Source organism: Aquarana catesbeiana, linkage group LG01 (genome assembly GCF_042186555.1).
Source record: "Aquarana catesbeiana isolate 2022-GZ linkage group LG01, ASM4218655v1, whole genome shotgun sequence".
Lineage (NCBI taxonomy): Eukaryota > Metazoa > Chordata > Amphibia > Anura > Ranidae > Aquarana > Aquarana catesbeiana.
Window position 1 is genome coordinate 602,499,345 of NC_133324.1, and position 18,443 is coordinate 602,517,787.

General features: G+C 45.4%; 1 protein-coding gene across 1 annotated transcript; it reads left to right on the top strand.

Moving 5' to 3' along the window:
• The first annotated feature begins 6,882 nt into the window (after positions 1-6,882).
• On the top strand, positions 6,883-18,105 carry RPL36 (ribosomal protein L36). The gene is made up of 4 exons (XM_073598889.1): positions 6,883-7,016; positions 11,811-11,904; positions 13,482-13,616; positions 17,974-18,105. The coding sequence occupies exons 2-4, from the start codon at positions 11,812-11,814 to the stop codon at positions 18,061-18,063; spliced, it is 318 nt and encodes a 105-aa protein (XP_073454990.1). The 5' UTR covers positions 6,883-7,016; position 11,811; the 3' UTR covers positions 18,064-18,105.
• The last annotated feature ends 338 nt before the right edge of the window (positions 18,106-18,443 follow it).

Consider the following 18,443-nt stretch of genomic DNA (forward strand, 5'->3'; position numbering starts at 1 on the left):
GTACAGCGGTGGAGCAGATGAGCAGGAGGGTACAGCGGTGTAGCAAATGAGCAGGAGGGTACAGTGGTGGGGCAGATGAGAAAAGGGGGTACATTGATGGGGCAGATGTGCGGGGGGGGTTACAGTGGTGGGACAGAAGAACAAGGGGGTACAGTGGTGGGGGGATGAGAAGGGGGTTCAGCGGCGGGACAGAAAAGCAGGGGGGTACAGTGATGGGGCAGATGAGCAGTGGGGGTTCAGTGTTGGGCCAGATGAGAAGAGGGTTACAGTGGTGGGACAGATGTGCAGGAGGTACAGTGCTGGGGCAGATGAGAAAGGGGGTTACAGTGGTGGGGCAGATGAGCAGATAAGTTCAGTGTTAGGACAGATGAGAAGATGGTTCAGTGGTGAGAAAGAAGAGCATGGAGGTACGACGGTGGAGCATATGTGCAGGGAGGTACAGTGGTGGGGCAGATGGGAAAGGGGGTACAGTGGTGGGGCAGATGTGAAAAGGGGTGCAGTGGTGGGGAAGATGAGAAAGGGGGTACAGTGGTGGGGCAAATGTACAGGGGGTTACAGTGGTGGGGCAGATGTGCAGGGTGTTACAGTGGTGGGGCAGATGTGCAGGGTGTTACAGTGGTGGGGCAGATGTGCAGGGTGTTACAGTGGTGGGGCAGATGTGCAGGGTGTTACAGTGGTGGGGCAGATGTGCAGGGTGTTACAGTGGTGGGGCAGATGTGCAGGGGGGACAGGGATTTGAGGTGTGAAGGTGCATGAATTGGGGCTGATCTGAGGCATGAGAGTGCAGGATGTTAATTTCTCACTACTAAAGTAGTTTACAGCATTTACTTTATAAAAAAATAATTGTTGTGAATAAGAGTGTGAAGTTGACATTTATTTGTTATAAAATCGGCATGCTCAATTTCTTTGAAAACATTTTTCAGCACACTGTACTGAAAAGGATGCCCACCCTTATTGTAAAGAATAAGTGGCTCTAACCAAGGGCCTGCCAAACATATCCCCACCTTCAAAATTGTAACATGTTTCATATATTGTTTGTATCATTGTTTATTTTTTTCGAAATCTGAATAAAAAATATTGATTACCATTTTTTTTTAACAACTTCACAAACATTTTCTCACATTAGGCTCAATTTACAAAGCTAGCACAGCAGGATAAGGACACTGATTTTCAAAAAGTGACAGTTATTTTCAGTTTAGTCCAACGAGATGTAAAAATGACAGCCATAAGGCTTAAAATAGAGTTGCTTGAGTTTGTGTAAAGCTTTGTAATTGAGCCTATTGCCCCTGATCAAAATTATATTTTGGTGTAGTATTCTGAGAACCTCAGAGCCTAGCACTTCTGCCTTGCAGTACAGGGGTTCTTAGGCTGGCCATACATGGGTAGAATTTAGAAAGAATTTTGTTTTGAAAATCGTAACTAAGAATATTTGTCCGAATTTCACATCGTTAGTGGGCTGCAGCAACAGCTGATTTTCGTGCGGCCATCGAATTTGAATGATCAGACATGTTGCAAATTTTTGGAAAAACTAACGATTTTCTAATCAATGATGTGAGAAATAGAATCGAAAAAGAAATGCACATGAGGGCAAGAACAGAAAAAAGAAGATTCCCGGCCACCAATATTCTTTTCTGTAGCATGAAGTGAAATTGAAGGCTTGGGTTGGTTGAATTTTAAAATCAATGGTGGCAGCATCGGATCACAAAACACAAAAATTTCTGATTTTCGAAAGAAAATTAGTTCAGAATTTGACCCATGTATGGCCTGCATTAGTCCTTATCTGCCTAGAGTTTGCATGTTCTCTCTGTGCTTGCGAAGGTTTCCTATGGGTACTCCGGTTTCCTCTTACACTCCAAAGACATGTTGGTGGTTAGTTGGCTCAACTGAGTGCTCCCAGGATGGCTGCGCTTTGAGTCCAGAGAGAGAAAAGCACTATAGAAATACAAATGAAATCAAATTCTCTTATTTGAGCAGAACATAATTAGTGTGGGTGGCTTAAAGGGGGTGTGGCTAAATAGAGTCTGAGATGAAAGAGGAATTGAGGGAGAAGAAAGAGAGGGATGGAGGGAGAAGAAAGAGAGTGAGAAAGAAAGAAAAAAAAGAAAGAAAGAGAAAGAAAGAAAGAAAGAAAGAAAGAAAGAAAGAAAGAAAGAAAGAAAGAAAGAAAGAAAGAAAGAAAGAAAGAAAGAAAGAAAGAAAGAAAGAAAGAAAGAAAGAAAGAAAGAGGGATGGAGGTAGAGAGAAAGAAAAATAAATTTATAGGGAGGGAAGGAGAGAGAAGGAACAAAAGAAGGAAAGAAAGAGGGAGGGGGAGAGAAGGAATGAAAGAAAGAGGGATGGAGGGACAGCAGGCCCAGATCCTACACCACAATAATAATATGTGTATTCCAGAAAGTTTAACAATCAGCAGAAAAAAGTTACTCTCAACACCATCCCCCCAGGCAGATCCCATCAAACAGATACAAGAGATGGACAGAGACTGCGGGTGTGATACAAGAGATGGTCAGAGAGTGTGAGGACATGATACAATAGATGGTCAGAGACTGCAGATGTGATACAGGAGATGGTTAGAGAGTGTGCGAACATGATACAGGAGATTGTCAGAGACTGCAGATATGATACAAGAGATGGTCAGAGAGTGTGCGGACATGATACAGGAGATTTCAGAGACTGCAGACGTGATACAAGAGATGGTCAGAGAGTGTGCGGACATGATACAAGAGATGGTCAGAGAGTGTGCAGACATGATACAAGAGATGGTCAGAGAGTGTGCAGACATGATACATCAGATGGTCAGGGAGTGTGCGGACATGATACAGGAGATGGTCAGGGAGTGTGCGGTCATGATACAGGAGATGGTCAGGGAGTGGGCGGACATGATACAGGAGATGGTCAGTGAGTGTGCGGACATAATACAGGATATGGTCAGAGAGTGTGTGGACATGATACAGGAGATGGTCACAGAGTGTGCGGACATGATACAGGAGATGGTCAGAGAGTGTGTGGACATGATACAGGAGATGGTCAGAAAGTGTGCGGACATGATGCAGGAGATGGTCAGGGAGTGTGCGGACATGATACAGGAGATGTGGTCAGAGATTGCGGACATGATACAGAAGATGTTCAGAGAGTGTGCGCAAAAATCGGAACTGTTGGAAACTAGGGGTTTTCTTCACTGCAAGTGATTAGAGCCAAGCCACAACCGCTTGAAATACATGTGGTGTATCAGCATTTGATTGTTAAAGCAGCAGGTGCCTGTCAAACATTCTTTGAAAAGCGATCCACTGTGGATTGATTTTCAGAATGGTGGCAGTAAAGCCACACGTGTGAACAGCCCCTAAGGCTAGGTTAACATCTGTGCAGGTGGTGCTGCTGTGGGACCCACACAAATACCAGCAGCTGCAACCACCCACACAAACGCGGGACCTGTGAGCGGGTGGCATTAATCCTAATGACACGCTGGCACTGCCCGTGCTGGAAATCGCAACTGTACTGGAAACCAAGGTTCCCATGTGAGCTGCAATTTCAAAAATAGTGCAGAGACTTCTTTCCTGCTTGTCACGGGGCATGGCAGCCCACTCTAATGAATTGGCTCTCGTACCCGTGCAAACCGTGGCCGCACAGGTGAGAACCTAGCCTAAGGTATGATTGCCTGTATTGTGTATCCAAATGTTTAACCTGAATGTTTAGTGTAGCTGTAAGTACCAGGTGATCTTTTTTTTTAGCCTTCCTATATGAGAAAGTTCTACAATAATAGAGGGGAATTTACGAAGACTGAAGCAGCTGTGCATGGCAACCAATCAGCTTTTAGCTTTTGATTTCAAAGCTTAAAGAGGTCCAGACAAAGCTTGTTTGGCTGAACTTCTATGGATCACTTAAGGCCCGTACACACAATCGGACTTTTTGACAACAAACATGCAAATGAGCATGTTGGAGCAATATTCGACCGTGTTTACGCTCCATCGGACAAACTTTTTCTGTTTCCATCGGACTTTTGTTGGCTGTGCGAACGCACAAACTTTCCGGCAACAAAAGTCCGATGGAGCAAAGTCCGATCGTGTGTACACAGAGGCATCGGACTTTTGTACAAACTACAGAACGCAGCCGCGAGAATGTTTCCAGCGTGAACCCATCGCGCTGGTCCTCGGCGACAGGGTACTGTACATCTCGCGCTGGCTGCAATAGGAAAAACAAATTTTCCTATTGCGGCGAGCGCGAGAGGGAATTCCCCTCTGGGGGCATACCAGGCCCTTAGGTCTGGTATGGATTTTAAGGGGAACCCCCTATGCCGAAAAAACGGCGTGGGGGCCCCCCCAATCCATACCAGACCCTTATCCGAGCACGCAGCCCGGCCGGTCAGGAAAGGGGGTGGGGACGAGCGAACGCCCCCCCCTCCTGAGCCATACCAGGCCGCATGCCCTCAACATGGGGGGTGGGTGCTTTGGGGGAGGGGGGGCGCCCTGCGGCCCCCCCTCCCCCAAAGCACCTTGTCCCCATGTTAATGAGGACAGGGGCCTCTTCCCGACAACCCTGGCCGTTGGTTGTCGGGGTCTGCGGGCGGGGGACTTATCGGAATCCGGGAGCCCCTTTAATAAGGGGGCCCCCAGATCCCAGCCCTCCATCCTATGTGAATGAGTATGGGGTACATCGTACCCCTACCCATTCACCTAGGGAAAAAAGTGTCAACAAAAAAACACACTACACACGTTTTTAAAATAATTTATTAGGCAGCTCCGGGGGTCTTCTTCCGACTTTTGGGGTCTCTCCGGGCTCTTCTCCCGATGTTCGGTTCTTCTGCTGGGCTCCTCCTCTATCTTCTGCTCTTTTGCCGCTCTTTTGCTAGCGGTGGCCCGGACTTCTGCGTCGTCTTCTCCCCTTTTCTCTTCTTCTGATGTTGACACGACGCTCTCTCCGGCTGTAATGCTGTCTGGGTGCTCCGCTATGACTTTTATAGGCGGTGACCCCGCCCCCCTATGACATCACAGTCCCGGGGCATGCTGGGACTGTGAGGTCATAAGGGAGCATGGTCATGTACAAGAAGGTTTGTACAAAGTCCTATCCTGTGTATGGGGCTTTAGTTTTGCACTCCTGTGACCCGTTTTTAGCAGAGAGGGGGCTGAAGTCCTTGACGTCATGGATTTCAGGCCAGGCACCGCGTCATCCCAACAATGAAAGTCAGGATCCGCCAGGTGCATGGACTGACACCTGGCTCAGCCTCTCAGCGAGCCGCTGAGAGCCTGAGCTGGCCGCGCCGCCCCCTCCACACCTCAGAGCTCCAATGAGTGAGGAGGGAGAAGAAGCAGAGAGCTGTGACTGACAGTCTACAGCTCTCTGCTCATGGAGCTGTGAAAACCGAGCGATCAGCGGTGTTTGATCGCTTGTCTCTCAGTGTAGAGGCGCCAGGGGACAGATGCAGCATGGGACCAATGCTACATCCACCGAGGTAAGTATGATTCCGAAAAAAAAAATCCTTTTACTTCTCTTTTAATTGAACAACCTGAAGATAGGAGCTGATTGGTCACTATGTACAGCTAGGGATGACATGTCAGCATAGCTCTCTACATTTCCAAGGACCATTCGCGACTGGAGAATATTGGGAGAGGACCCCGTAATATGATGAGACCAGTCAGAAGATAATGGAAAAAAGGTAAGTAGATCATTTGTTTTTTTTTCACTAATTTATTTTTATTAACCACATGCCGACCAGCCACCGTTATTTAACGTCGCTTCGCCCTGTGGCCACTAAGGGGTGAGTACCCCCCCCCTGCTGATGCGAGTGCCCAGCGGTCTTGATCGCCGCCGGGCTACCGCAATCGCTGCTGAGACACTGAGAACCCGGAACTGAGGGAGATCTGTTATCTTCCCTGCACAGTCCAATCCCCCTTCAGTTAGAACACACACTAGGACACACTTAACCCCTTCACTGCCCCCTAGTGTTAACCCCTTCACTGCCAGTGAAATTTTTACAGTAACCACTGCGTTTTTAATCGCACTGATCGCTGTATTAATGCCAACGGTCCCAAAAATGTGTCACAGTTGTCCGACGTGTCCGCCATATTGTTGCAGTCATGATAAAAAAATGCAGATCGCCGCCATTACTAGTAAAAAAAGAATTAATAATAAAAATGCTATAAATCTACCCTCTATTTTGTAGACGCTATAACTTTTGCGCAAACCAATCAATATACGCTTATTGCGATTTTTTTACCAAAAATATGTAGAAGAATACATATTGGCCTAAACCGAGGAAAAAATGTGTTTTTTTTATATACTATTGGGGATATTTATTATAGCAAAAAGTAAAAAAAAATGTGTTTTTTTTTTCAAAATTGTCGCTCTTTTTTTGTTTATAGCGCAAAAAATAAAAATCACAGAGGTGATCAAATACCACCGAAAGAAAGCTCTATTTGTGGGGAAAAAAAGGACGTCAATTTTGTTTGGGTGCAACGTCGCACGACCGTGCAATTGTCAAAGTGACGCAGTGCCGAATCGCAAAAAGTGCTCTGGTCAGGAAGGGGGTAAAATCTTCCGGGGCTGAAGAGGTTAATTACATTCTTCTCACTGAGCCCGTTTTATACCTTGATGTAAAAACTATTACCATTTGGTGAGCGGACAGGCATAGAAAGTGTTTTTAACGTGACTCCATCTCTCTTCCCATTCTGCCAGCACTAAAACCTCCACTTCTACTTCCCCTCACTAGAGCAGCACCTACAACCATGTGCAATGAGCAACTCCACCTAGTACACTGCCTGAGCCCAGGGTGCCAAATAAGGCGGCGATATGCCGCGCATGCGTAAAATTCAGCCGCCCTAATTTGTCTTATCAATCGCGCGTGCGTTGTAGCCTACGAACCATGAACTCGCTATCGCGCTTGCGTACTACATACTATACTCCCCCCCCCCCCCCACATTGCTTTCATCATTACGACAGTGTACGTAGGAAGACGGAGCGTTGTAAAGTACGGAACTTCCGGTTTTGCTCCTTCCTTCCGGTGTGGACGCCATCAGAGCAGAGAGGTATGAGACTGGAAGAGGCAACTGTAATCTACGTTGTATCGCGTCCATCCGCGGTGTGGTCAGCTAAAATCACACCGGGAGGTGGAGGAGGGGAACTGGGCTGTCAGGCCGTGTGATTATGGGCGCAGTGTGTTGATGTTAGATCAGGAATAATAGCAAAGTGTAGCAGAGCGGACAATGCTGGGATGGTGGTGGTGACAGGGTCCTGCAGGCATGGTACAAATACAAAGCTCGCCTGAACATGCTGCCTGCCAGACTAGGCCAATGGCTTCACTAGTAGACTGGAGGGCAGACCTCATTACAGCTTTCTGAGACCAAAAGAGCAGCAGCATGTCGGGGGAACAGTTATTTTCCCATGGAGGTTACACATGGAGACCTATATATTCCAAGTACAGGCTTAATTAGAGGAGCACAGCTACAAATGTGTTCTGGGAAAAGAAGTTCCTTAACATGATTGTAAAGCTTTCTTTTCTTTTAATAACAAGTCTGTTCTACTTACCTGCTCTGTAATGGTTTTGCAAAGAGCAGCCCATATCCTCTTCTCCAAGTGTCCCCATTGCAAGCCACTTGTGCAGGCTCAGTCCAAAGCCGGACTGTGTGCATCCGTAGAAGCACACAGTGTAGCTTGGTCTTGTTTCCCCCTTATTTGATAGACAGCAGCAGAAGCCAGTGGCTTCAGCTGCTGCCCAGTCTCTTGTGAGGGGAGAAGAGCTGCTGCAGATGGGCTAAGGTAAGTGCTTAAAGGAGTTGTAAAGTCAGGTTTATTTTATCTTGATGCATTCTGTGCATTAACATAACCTGTGTGCAGCAGCCCCTCTAATACCTGAGCCCCATCTCTATCCAGCAATGTCAGTGAGTGTCTCGGCTCTCCCTCCTGATTGGCTGAGACACAGCAATGGTGCCATTGGCTCCTGCTGTTGTCAGCCAATCAGGAGACGGGGTTGGGGCTGGGCCACAGATCTGTCTGGCTCGGGTGCCCCCATGGCAAGCTGTTTGCTGTGGGGGAATTCAACAGGAGGGAGGGACCTGAGAAGAGGATGGGGGCTGCATGTTATACTTACCGGCTCACTGCAAAAGAGCAGGTAAGTATAACATGATTGTTGTTTTTATAGGAAGGAGACTTTACAATCGCTTTAAATGTGGCCTAGGGGGAGCTGCTTTTGAAGGGCTTTTTACCTTAATGCAGACAGTGCATTGTAGTGATTTTAACCGCTTGCCGACCACCGCACTAACATTTACATCGGCAGAATGGCACAGACAGGCAAATGGGCGTATAGGTAGGTCCCTTTTAAATTTGTGGACGCGTGCGCACGACCCTGCCGCGAGCTCCGTGAGTGTGATCGCGAGTCCCGCCGACTCAATGTCCACAGGGATACCCGCAATCATCGAACGGGGAAATGCTGATGTAAACAAGCATTTCCCCGTTCTGCCTAATGACAGGACACTGATCACAGCTCCCTGTAATCGGGAGCGGTGATCAATGTCGTGTCACACATAGCCCATCACTCCCTAGAACACGCTTAACCCCCTTCACTGCCAGTCACATTTACACAGTAATCAATGCATTTTTAATCGCACTGATCGATGTATAAATGTGAATGGTCCCAAAATAGCGCCAAAAGTGTCCGATCTGTCTGCCATAATGTCGCAGTCACGATAAAAATCACTGATCGCCGCCATTGCTAGTAAAAAAATAAAAATGCCATAAAACTATCCCCTATTTTGTAGACGCTATAATTTTTGCGCAAACCAATCAATAAACGCTTATTGCGATTATTTTTTTTTTTTTTTTTTCTCTTTTTACCAAAAATATGTAGAAGAATACGTATCGGCCTAAACTGAAGGAAAAAAATGTTTTATATATTTTTTGGGGATATTTATTATAGCGAAAAGTAAATGCTGTTTTTTTTTTTTTTTTTTTTTTTTTCAAAATTGTTGCATTTTTTTGTTTATAGCACAAAAAATTAAAAAGGCAGAGGCGATCAAATACCACCAAAAGAAAGCTCTATTTGTGGGAAAAAAAGACGTAAATTTTGTTTGGGAGCCACGTCGCACGACCGCGCAATTGTCAGTTAAAGCGACGCAGTGCCAATTCGCAAAAAGTGCTCTGGTCTTTGGCCAGCCAAATGGTCCGGGGCTTAAGTGGTTAAAGGCACAATTTTTATTTTAAAATGTGTTCTACGTACCTGCTCTGTGCAATGGTTTTGCACAGAGAAGCCCCGAGCCTCACCTTCTGTGGTCCCCCAGACGTTCTCGCTCCTGAGCCGGCTGTGTGTCTAGTAAGGGGGGAGGCACGTGCATACGTTTTTTTTTTTTTTTTTTTTACCATATTGCATAGAATGCCAAGGTAGTAAACCTACCTTTAGAACCATTTTAAGCTAAAAACTGCATTTGTTTTAATGTGTACACCTTTACCCCCGCTTCTATTTATTTTCATTTGGTGATTCTGCCACTACTACATTTCCTGTCTTAGGCCCCTTTCACACTTGTGCTACTCCAAAGTTGCACGATTCTGCTGCGATTTCACGGCCGCTATTTTGACAGGACAATTATACGACTGTGAATCCGACTTTTCCCCACGACTTGAAGTGCGACTTTGATTACCAAATAATTAGGGGGAACCCCACGCCAATTTTTTTCTTTTTTTTTTTTTGAAAACGGCATGGGTTCCCCCTTCATGAGCATACCGGGCCCTTTGGTCTGGTATGGATTTTAAGGGGAACCCCCATGCCGAAAAAACGGCGTGGGGTCTCCCCCAAAATCCATACCAGACCCTTATCCAAGCACCAGCTTGGCCGGTCAGGAAAGGGGGTGGCTACGAGCGACGTGGGGGGTGGGTGCTTTGGGGCAGGGGGGCCCGGCCCCCCCACCCCGAAGCACCTGGCCCCCATGTTGATGAGGACAAGGGCCCCTTCCCGACAACCCTGGCCATTGGTTGTCGGGGGTCTGCGGGCGGGGGGCTTATCGCAATCTGGGAGCCCCCTTTTAATAAGCCTTAGGCCCCTTTCACACTTATACGACTTGTCCCACGATTTTGGACTGCAAAATCGCATGACAAGTCATTCTCCATGATTTTCAATGACTACCATTTATATTGGCACGACTTCAAAGTAGTCCCTGCACTATTTTGGTCCAACTTCCATGCGAGTTGATGCCCATAGACCTCAATGTTAAACCCTCAAGTAGCATGCAAATCGTACCTGAATAATAGAGACGATTTCAGTACGACTTTGTAAGCACAAGCTGAGGGTCAAAGCATTTGTAAACCCCAACCCTGTAAAGTCATATAAAGTAGTACTGATCCCAAATCGCGGCTGCATCGCGTGACTTTGAAGTTGCACAAGTGTGAAAGGGGTCTTAGGATGACAACGCTCACTGATCACTGTATCAGGACAGGATTATTGGGTACTCCCTTTTGCCTGTAACAGATGGGCAAGGTCCTGTAGTTCTTCAACAATATACAGAGTGTCTCCACTCTGGATGGCGGAGCAACAGAGACACCATTGGACATTGGCATTGTCAATGTGGGGAGAAGGTAGTTGGGTGCACTAAAAGATTTAGATTCAGATATGTAATTTCCTAGTGTAATTGGCTCACTGATTTTCCCAGAAGTCTACACTAAAATACAAGTCAGATTTTTGGCATCACCTGCAACAAAAATTTAATTTTTGGGAAGATACTCCCAATAGCAAATCACGTCTAAAGGAATGCAGACCTAGCAATTTTCCTCATTAGAGCCCTAAAACTGCAGCAGCTGGTTGATTATGAAAGCACTCCCATTAGACTCGCTCAGCACAGAGAAACGCACAGGGATTTCTTCAGACTAATAAAAGATAGGAATCTGCAACAAGGTTTGTTAAAATCCCTACAATGTACATAAAACACCCAAAAGTGGCATTATTCTTTAACGAAGCAGTTTTTTTTTAGGATATAAAAGTTTTACATGAATATATACGCTGATCATTGTAAGCACCCCTGTCGGTAAATGACTGGTATCATTGTACACACTCAAAGTGTAAAAAAACAGAACAAAAGTAAACCGTGCAACATGTTAACACAGCACATTACTACACTTCTCACCGCTGGTACACAGTTGACACCAGCTTGCACAGGAAACAGCTGGGGACTGGTGTTAATGGACTCCCAAGAGTCCGTTCACACAGGCCATGATGTCCAATCTGTTCAGCAGGGGATTTGTGAACAGATCCCCTACTGAAGTGAAGCAGAACAGGACGGGTGTCGCTGTGGAACTGGGCGACTTTTGATCAGCGTTCCGCTGTTAGGGGAAAATGTTCTTGATCGGAGGCTGCAGCCACTGATCAGTGTATTTTGACATCAGCAGTTGCAGCTGTTAGAATACAATGTACCAACAGGGAGGATATCTCCCGGAACCAGCCAAGATTTGAACCATGTATAGTCAGGCTGAATGCACCCAAGTTGATCAATCAACTTTGGTACAACCATCCTACTGAATTTTACATGTGATTATTGCAGGTGGCTGTTAAAGCCACTAGCAAAAATCACTGTCTTCTCTTGGTGGGGATGGATTCCCCTGGTAACACATGTCTGGTTACAGTAAATAAATTTGCTCAGTCTATGGCTGGCTTTAGTGCTGGTAGAGTTTGTCAACTGGATCTGGTATGTTTTGGGAATACATCAGATTGGTTGGTTACATGGATACACTTGCAATGTTGGTAAGCCATTTTTGTGTGACATTGACTTGTTGTAAAAGTCAGGGATTCTGTGTTTTTATATCGCTTATGTGAAAACTAAAATATGTTTCTTTATCCGCAGAATGGCTATCAGATACCCAATGGCTGTAGGCCTTAGTAAAGGCCATCCAGTGACCAAGAATGTTTCCAAGCCTAGACACTCTCGCAGGAGAGGGGTGAGTATATAAATTACAGTCTCCTTTTTGGGTTTGGTTACACTTTGCTTGGATGGTAGAAAAATTCAATGTTCCATGATTGTGAAAAACAAGCATTTTCATGTGGTGTAAGATGAATAAAGACCTCCTGCACATGCAGGCAAAAAGGCAGACTTGTATCCTTGTCTCCATTGCTGAAACTGAGTAGTGTTGTGGCAGAGGCATATATAAGGTGATGGGCTGACTTCAGGTGCAGATGCTTGGTGAGTGAAAGCATTAGTCTGGGGAGATGACTGTGCCCATATAACCTAAATTTCTTTTTTGCAGTATATAATCGCTGGACTATTTGAAGTCTAGGCCTGCTAGCGAAGGTTTTTTAATGTAGCTATGTGACTATTTCCCTTGGACAAGCTAGACTACAGAAGAACTCACTTTTAGTTAAAGCTCAAGTAGAATCCTGACCATCAGATGTGCCCCTTTTATTTTTTCCCTCCAAGTTGCTTCCCCTATAGTATATCTGCCAGCTTATATTTCCTGTGAAATGTAGACTCATCAAAGTATGTGTGTTGTGTTTTTGGAAACCAGGGAAGTTCCTTTTGTGAAGCCTAACTCCACCTTTTAGACCATGTTTCATAATGTAGCCATTTCTGGAGGCTTTTCACCATAGAGAGAAAAGGGTTAAGTCACTTACCTAGGACTTAACTATCCAAGGATCCAGTGCTGTGCTCACCGGGCCGGCTCTCTGCTGGTCTTCAGGTGCCAAGCGCTGCCATGTTTACTGTGGGAAGCTGGCTGCCAGCTTTCCACTGTGCATGTGTGAGCGGTCTCACAGCCTTCTGAGACCTGTGACATCTCCCAGAAGGCTGTGAGCAAAGGGGGGGGGTTCGAACTGCCACTTGGATCTTTTAGGTGATCTGAGTGGAAGTGGGAGCGGGTACATATTTAAAATGAAATACCCGATCCCAAAAACCATTTTAATATTCCAAATGCGGTAGAGGTGGCCATAAAGCAGAACTTTCCCTTTAGGGTGAAGTTATTCTTTAAGGTTTAACATAAAACATGGTCAGCATGTACAGTTGTCATCCCAACATTTTATACTTTTTCTTATTACTCCTTCCCAAAAAAAAGTTACAAGTCTCAGTGGCAAAGTCCTTTATTTGGGGTAAAAAACAGTATTCAATGTCCCCCTGATGAGTATTCAATGCCAACCATGTCCTCCAGAGATGTAGATTCTTGTCAATCACGATGACCTGCCTTGACTATAATTGGCCAATAACATTATGTATGAAGCTTGGCTGCTTTGTTTAAAACCAGAAGCTGGGGTTTGAATGGGTGCACTGGCCGAATTGTGGATACACCTGTTTGGAATGCATTTGAATGCATGTTCAACCTGAAGCTCATTCCTAAACTTGAGTCAGCTGCAGATCCCTGAATGAAATTGCCCTTCCAGTTGTTAAACCTTCTGACAAGTCCTGTGCTTTTCCTACTGCCAATGGGTAACCATTTTAATTTAGCAGTTTCATAAATGGTCATTTTGATATTTGTTTTCAGCTTAGTAGTATTCTGTCTAATAAGGTCTGCAATAATTTGTCTTCCAGCGCCTGACAAAGCACACCAAGTTTGTCCGTGACATGATCCGTGAAGTATGTGGCTTTGCTCCATATGAAAGACGTGCCATGGAGTTGCTCAAGGTGTCAAAGGACAAAAGAGCTCTTAAATTCATCAAAAAAAGGGTAAGAGATTTATCTTAACCTGTGCATGTCACACATCTAATGGGGTTATGTTTTAAATGGTGCAGTAATCCTTGTCATGAAGAATACAGTTGTGAAGTTTTGGGTGGAAACTGCTAGGAATGCATGCTTTTATCCAGGAGAAGAGTAGAGAAACTAAATCTCATTTTTACTAAAATGCAATAATTTCCTTGAATTTATATGTAGCCCAGGAGTAAGGCTAGGGGCTTTGACAGATGGCCTTTATAGGAAATCTGTACTAAAAGACATCCAGGAGCTGATATGCACCTAAATCCAACCTACCCAAGCTGCAGCCCAAGGTGTCTGTGTGAACTACAGTGATTGGACACAGACAAACAAAATAATCATAAGCCAGTCCCTTGCATATCTCTTCCTTTATCCAGCATGCCTCAGTTTTAGTGTCCTGGGAGAATGGACATCTTTTCTTCAGCTATGCTAAGGAAAATGTATTTTATGCTGGCTTCTTTAGTCCTTTCTAAATTTCAGCTATCCTGATTGCTGTTTCCTCAGCCTAGCTTTTTGAGGCTTTACCCAGATCCTGCTGGATTGGGCATATGCGCCTAGTCTGGAATGTGATCTTTGGGCACTGGCTTTGCATTGAGGAGCTTTCTAGACCTTAATGTACTGATTAAATTAGCACAGTGCACTATTTGGGTCTAGAGCTATGACACAGCCTCAGGTGTTGCCCTGCCTCTGAAGACTCGCTTAGTAAGGCTGTTTGGGCTTGAGGCATTGAAAATCGCCTCACTAGCTGCATGTTGGGTGCCGTTGCAAGTTTCACTTTCACTGGGGTAATGTTTAACATTAAGGGTTAACACCTCCACTGCTGGGTGGAGTGTCGCACATGCATTCTTTTCTGCCAGTCAGTGATAGGAGGCACCATACTGCTGCAGCACTGGTAGAACCAGTGCCTGTACTCCCATTGTTATTGAGCCTTCTTAGTCTTCCTCAGCTCCATCAGGTGGGGCTGAGTCCTAAGCCCTGTCCTCTGGGACCTCCTATGTCCACTCAAGACTTTTTGACCACAAGGGCACACTCACTCTTTAGGCACCTTTCACATGATCGGATCCGCCTGCCCGTTTTTCAGGCTGATCCAAGCGGGCCACCCATTGACTTGTATGGGCAGGCGGATGTCAGCGAACATGTGTCCGCTGACACCCGCCTGCCATCCGATCCGACAAGATCCGCTCAAAACAGACGGGTGCCGATACGTTCGCCATCCATCCAGCGGATCAGATGAAAATGGACAGGTGGTCCGTTTTCATCCGATCTCCCCATAGAGAGCAGGGTCTGACAGGTCTGTCTCTGCACAGTGAGCAGAGACACGGACCTGTCATCCGCCTGCTCAGCAGGGATCAACGGAGCAATTCCCCCGCTGAGCAATCAGTCTGTCTAACGGATCTGCTCTGTGTGAAAGGGGCCTAACACACAATTGCAGTAATTCTCAACGTGCTCCATCACATTACTTGAAAGTTTATTTCCAATTGAGTCTATTGAGGAAGAGACAGGTCCCACTCCTGTTTAAGTTCATGGTACTGCTTATGACAAACTAAGGCACGATTGGTAGAGGAGAGTTTGACTGGGGCTGGCTTACAATTTTCTGTTTGTCATTGTCCTACCCACCTCTTGTAGGTGGCAGTACAACCTCAGTAAGGCCCCTTTCACACTGGGGCGGTGGGGGCGTCGGCGGTACAACAGCGCTATTTTTAGCGCTGCTGTACCGTCGTTCTTGTAGCTGTATTCGGCCGCTAGCGGTGCCGTTTTAACCCCCGCTGGCGGCCGAAAAACGGTTAAAATCCCTCGTACAGCGCGGCTATAGCCGCGCTGTCCCATTGATTTCAATGGGCAGGAGCGGTGAATACACCGCTCCTAAAAAGCGGTTTGCAGGACTTTTTTCACCGCCCTACCTGCGCACCGCTTCAGTGTGAAAGCCCTCGGGCTTTCACACTGAACAAACAGCGGAGGCTGTTTAGGGGCGGTTTGCAGGCGGTATTTTTAGCGCAATACCGCCTGCAAACCGCCCCAGTGTGAAAGGGGTCTAACTGAATTCCTGTGTCCCTCAATGGACTCTTAAGAAAATAAGTAAATAAAAAGTCCTATATTTTTTTTATACATCATGAGACACAGGCTACTATTCATTACCTACTGGGTTATACTTCATCTCCAGGTGAATGCACACTAGTAGACCAAAGGTCTTCAGACAGGAAGTGATCCCCTGTATAACCCTTCCCATACAGGAAGTACTTCAGTTTTTTTTTTTTTTTACCAGTGTCTGCAAGGTGGCCATCACCTCGGCTAGAAGGGTTGTCTGAGTTGGCGGCCCTTTCGTGCAGGGAACCATATTTGATCCTTCACCACGACAGGGTTGTGTTACGACCTGTTCCATCCTTTTTTGCCAAAAGTGGTGTCAGCCTTTCATTTAAATCGAGACATTATTTTGCCTTCTTTTTTCCTCTCAGCCTCGTTCGGTGGAATGGAGACGACTGCATTCCTTGGACGTTGTCCAGGCAGTCAAGGTTTACTTGTCTAGATCTGAGGTTCAGACGCCTTTTTTGTTTTACCAAAAGGACCCAAGAAGGGACAGGCAGCTTCCAAGACTTCCATTGCCAATTGTTCATTCAGGCCTACGGTCTGAAACAGAAAGCTCCTCCTTTTTAGGGTGAGAGCTCATTCTACCAGGGGTGTAGGAACCTCCTGGGTTTTTCTCCATCGGGTATCTGTGGCTCAGATTTGTAAGGCTGCTACCTGGTCTTCAGTGCATACACAAAATTTTATCAAGTGGATGTTCGAGCAGTCGAGGATTCGGCTTTCGGCTGTAGTGTACTGCAGGCTGCCGTATAAGTTCTGATGGCTATTGTTTGGCAGGGTGTCTCCCTCCCCTCAAGGCTATTGCTCTGGGACATCCCAGTAGGTAATTAACTGGTTCAATACAGGGCATTTTCACCCCCTTCTTTCCCAGACCAATTTTTTGTTTTCTGCGATGTTGCACTTTAAACGACATTTGCACAGTCGTGCGACGTTGTACCCAAACCTTTTTTTTCCCACAAATAGAGCTTTCTTTTGGTGGTATTTGATCACCTCTGCGGTTTTTATTTTTTCTGCTATAAACAAAAGAAGAGCGACAATTTTGAAAAAAACACAATATTTTTTACTTTTTGCTATAATAAATATCCCAATTTAAAAAAAAAACAAAAACATTTTTTCCTCAGTTTCGGCCGATATGTATTCTTCTACATATTTTTGGTAAAAAAAATCGCAATAAGTGTATATTGATTGGTTTGCGCAAAAGTTATAGCGTCTACAAAATACGGGATAGATTTATGGCATTTTTTAAAAAAAAATTATTTTTACTAGTAATAGCGGCGATCGCGATTTTTTTTTTTTTTTTTCGTGACTGCGACATTATGGCGGACACATCGGACACTTTTGACACATTTTTGGGACCATTCACATTTATACAGCGATCAATGCTATAAAATTGCATTGATTACTGTGTAAATGTGACAGGCAGTGAAGGGGTTAACCACTAGGGGGACACAAGGGGTTAAATGTGTTTCCTAGGGAATGCTTCTAACTGTAGGGGGCGGGGACGTACAAGGGGAGGAGACCGATCAGTGTTCCGCTGTACTAGGAACACAGATCGCTCTCCTCACAACTGACAGGACGTGGATCTGTGTGTTTACACACAGATCCACGGTCCGGCCCAGTTAACGGGCAATCGCGGGTGCCCGGCAGCCATCGTGGCCGCCGGGCACACGCACAGGTGTTCCGAGCAACGCGGCGGGCGCGCGTCCCCTAGACGGCCGGGAACCCGAAGCCGTCATATGACGTCCACCCAGGATGGGAGATCCCATCTGTGGACATCATATGTCTATAACGCGGGTAGGGAAGTGGTTAATATTGGCCTGACTCTGTCCCATGATGTATAAGAAAATAGGATTTTTTCGTCATACTTACCTGTAAAATCCTTTTCTTTGAGTACATCATGGGACACAGAGATACCCCCTCTTTTTTGATGATTCAGTGCTTGCTACAAAACTGAAGTATTTCCTGTATGGGAAGGGTTATATAGGGGATCACTTCCTGTACGAAGACCTTTGGTCTACCAGTGTCCATTCACCAGGAGACGAAATATAACCCAGTAGGTAATGAATATAACTCTGTGTCCCATGATGTATTCAAAGAAAAGGATTTTACAGGTAAGTATGACAAAAAAAATCTTAATTTTGTTGAGTATAGTCTGAGTTTGCAGCTTTTTAAAAAAAAAAATGCCATTCATTGACAATCTGACCATTTTAGTCCTTACAGCTTTTACAATTTATTTATTTTTTCATTTCAGATTGGAACTCACATCCGGGCCAAGAGAAAGAGAGAAGAACTCAGCAATGTGTTGGCTGCCATGAGAAAGGCTGCAGCCAAGAAAGATTAAACTGTAAAGCGACATCCATAATTAAACCTTTAAAAAAATCAATCCCTATTTTGGGTTGTGTGTTTCAAAACTGTATTTTTTTTATTATAACGCTGTGCAGTGAGCTTGTACAATTGCCTTTCTAAATTTAATGTTCTGGCTTAAAAATCTCATCTGCCAGAAATCCACTTTCTTAGGTCCTGCTTTAGGCCAACAGACAACAGTTAATGGACAGAGTGGTATTAGCCCTGCCGAGTTGTCACTACTAACGCTCCCAATCTCCTATTTGTACAAAAATAAATAGCCCATTAACAATTACCAAAACCAGCCCTGGCTGCAATATTTACCTTCAGTTTACATATATATTTTTTTCCCTTCTGCTATATGTGCTGATGGCCATC

Excerpts from the sequence above, each read along its gene's own strand:
- RPL36 (XM_073598889.1), top strand. The coding sequence starts at position 11,812 with ATGGCTATCAGATACCCAATGGCTGTAGGCCTTAGTAAAGGCCATCCA. Across the intron at positions 11,905-13,481 it reads GACACTCTCGCAGGAGAGGG|CGCCTGACAAAGCACACCAA; the intron begins GTGAGTATATAA and ends TTTGTCTTCCAG. Across the intron at positions 13,617-17,973 it reads TTAAATTCATCAAAAAAAGG|ATTGGAACTCACATCCGGGC; the intron begins GTAAGAGATTTA and ends TTTTCATTTCAG.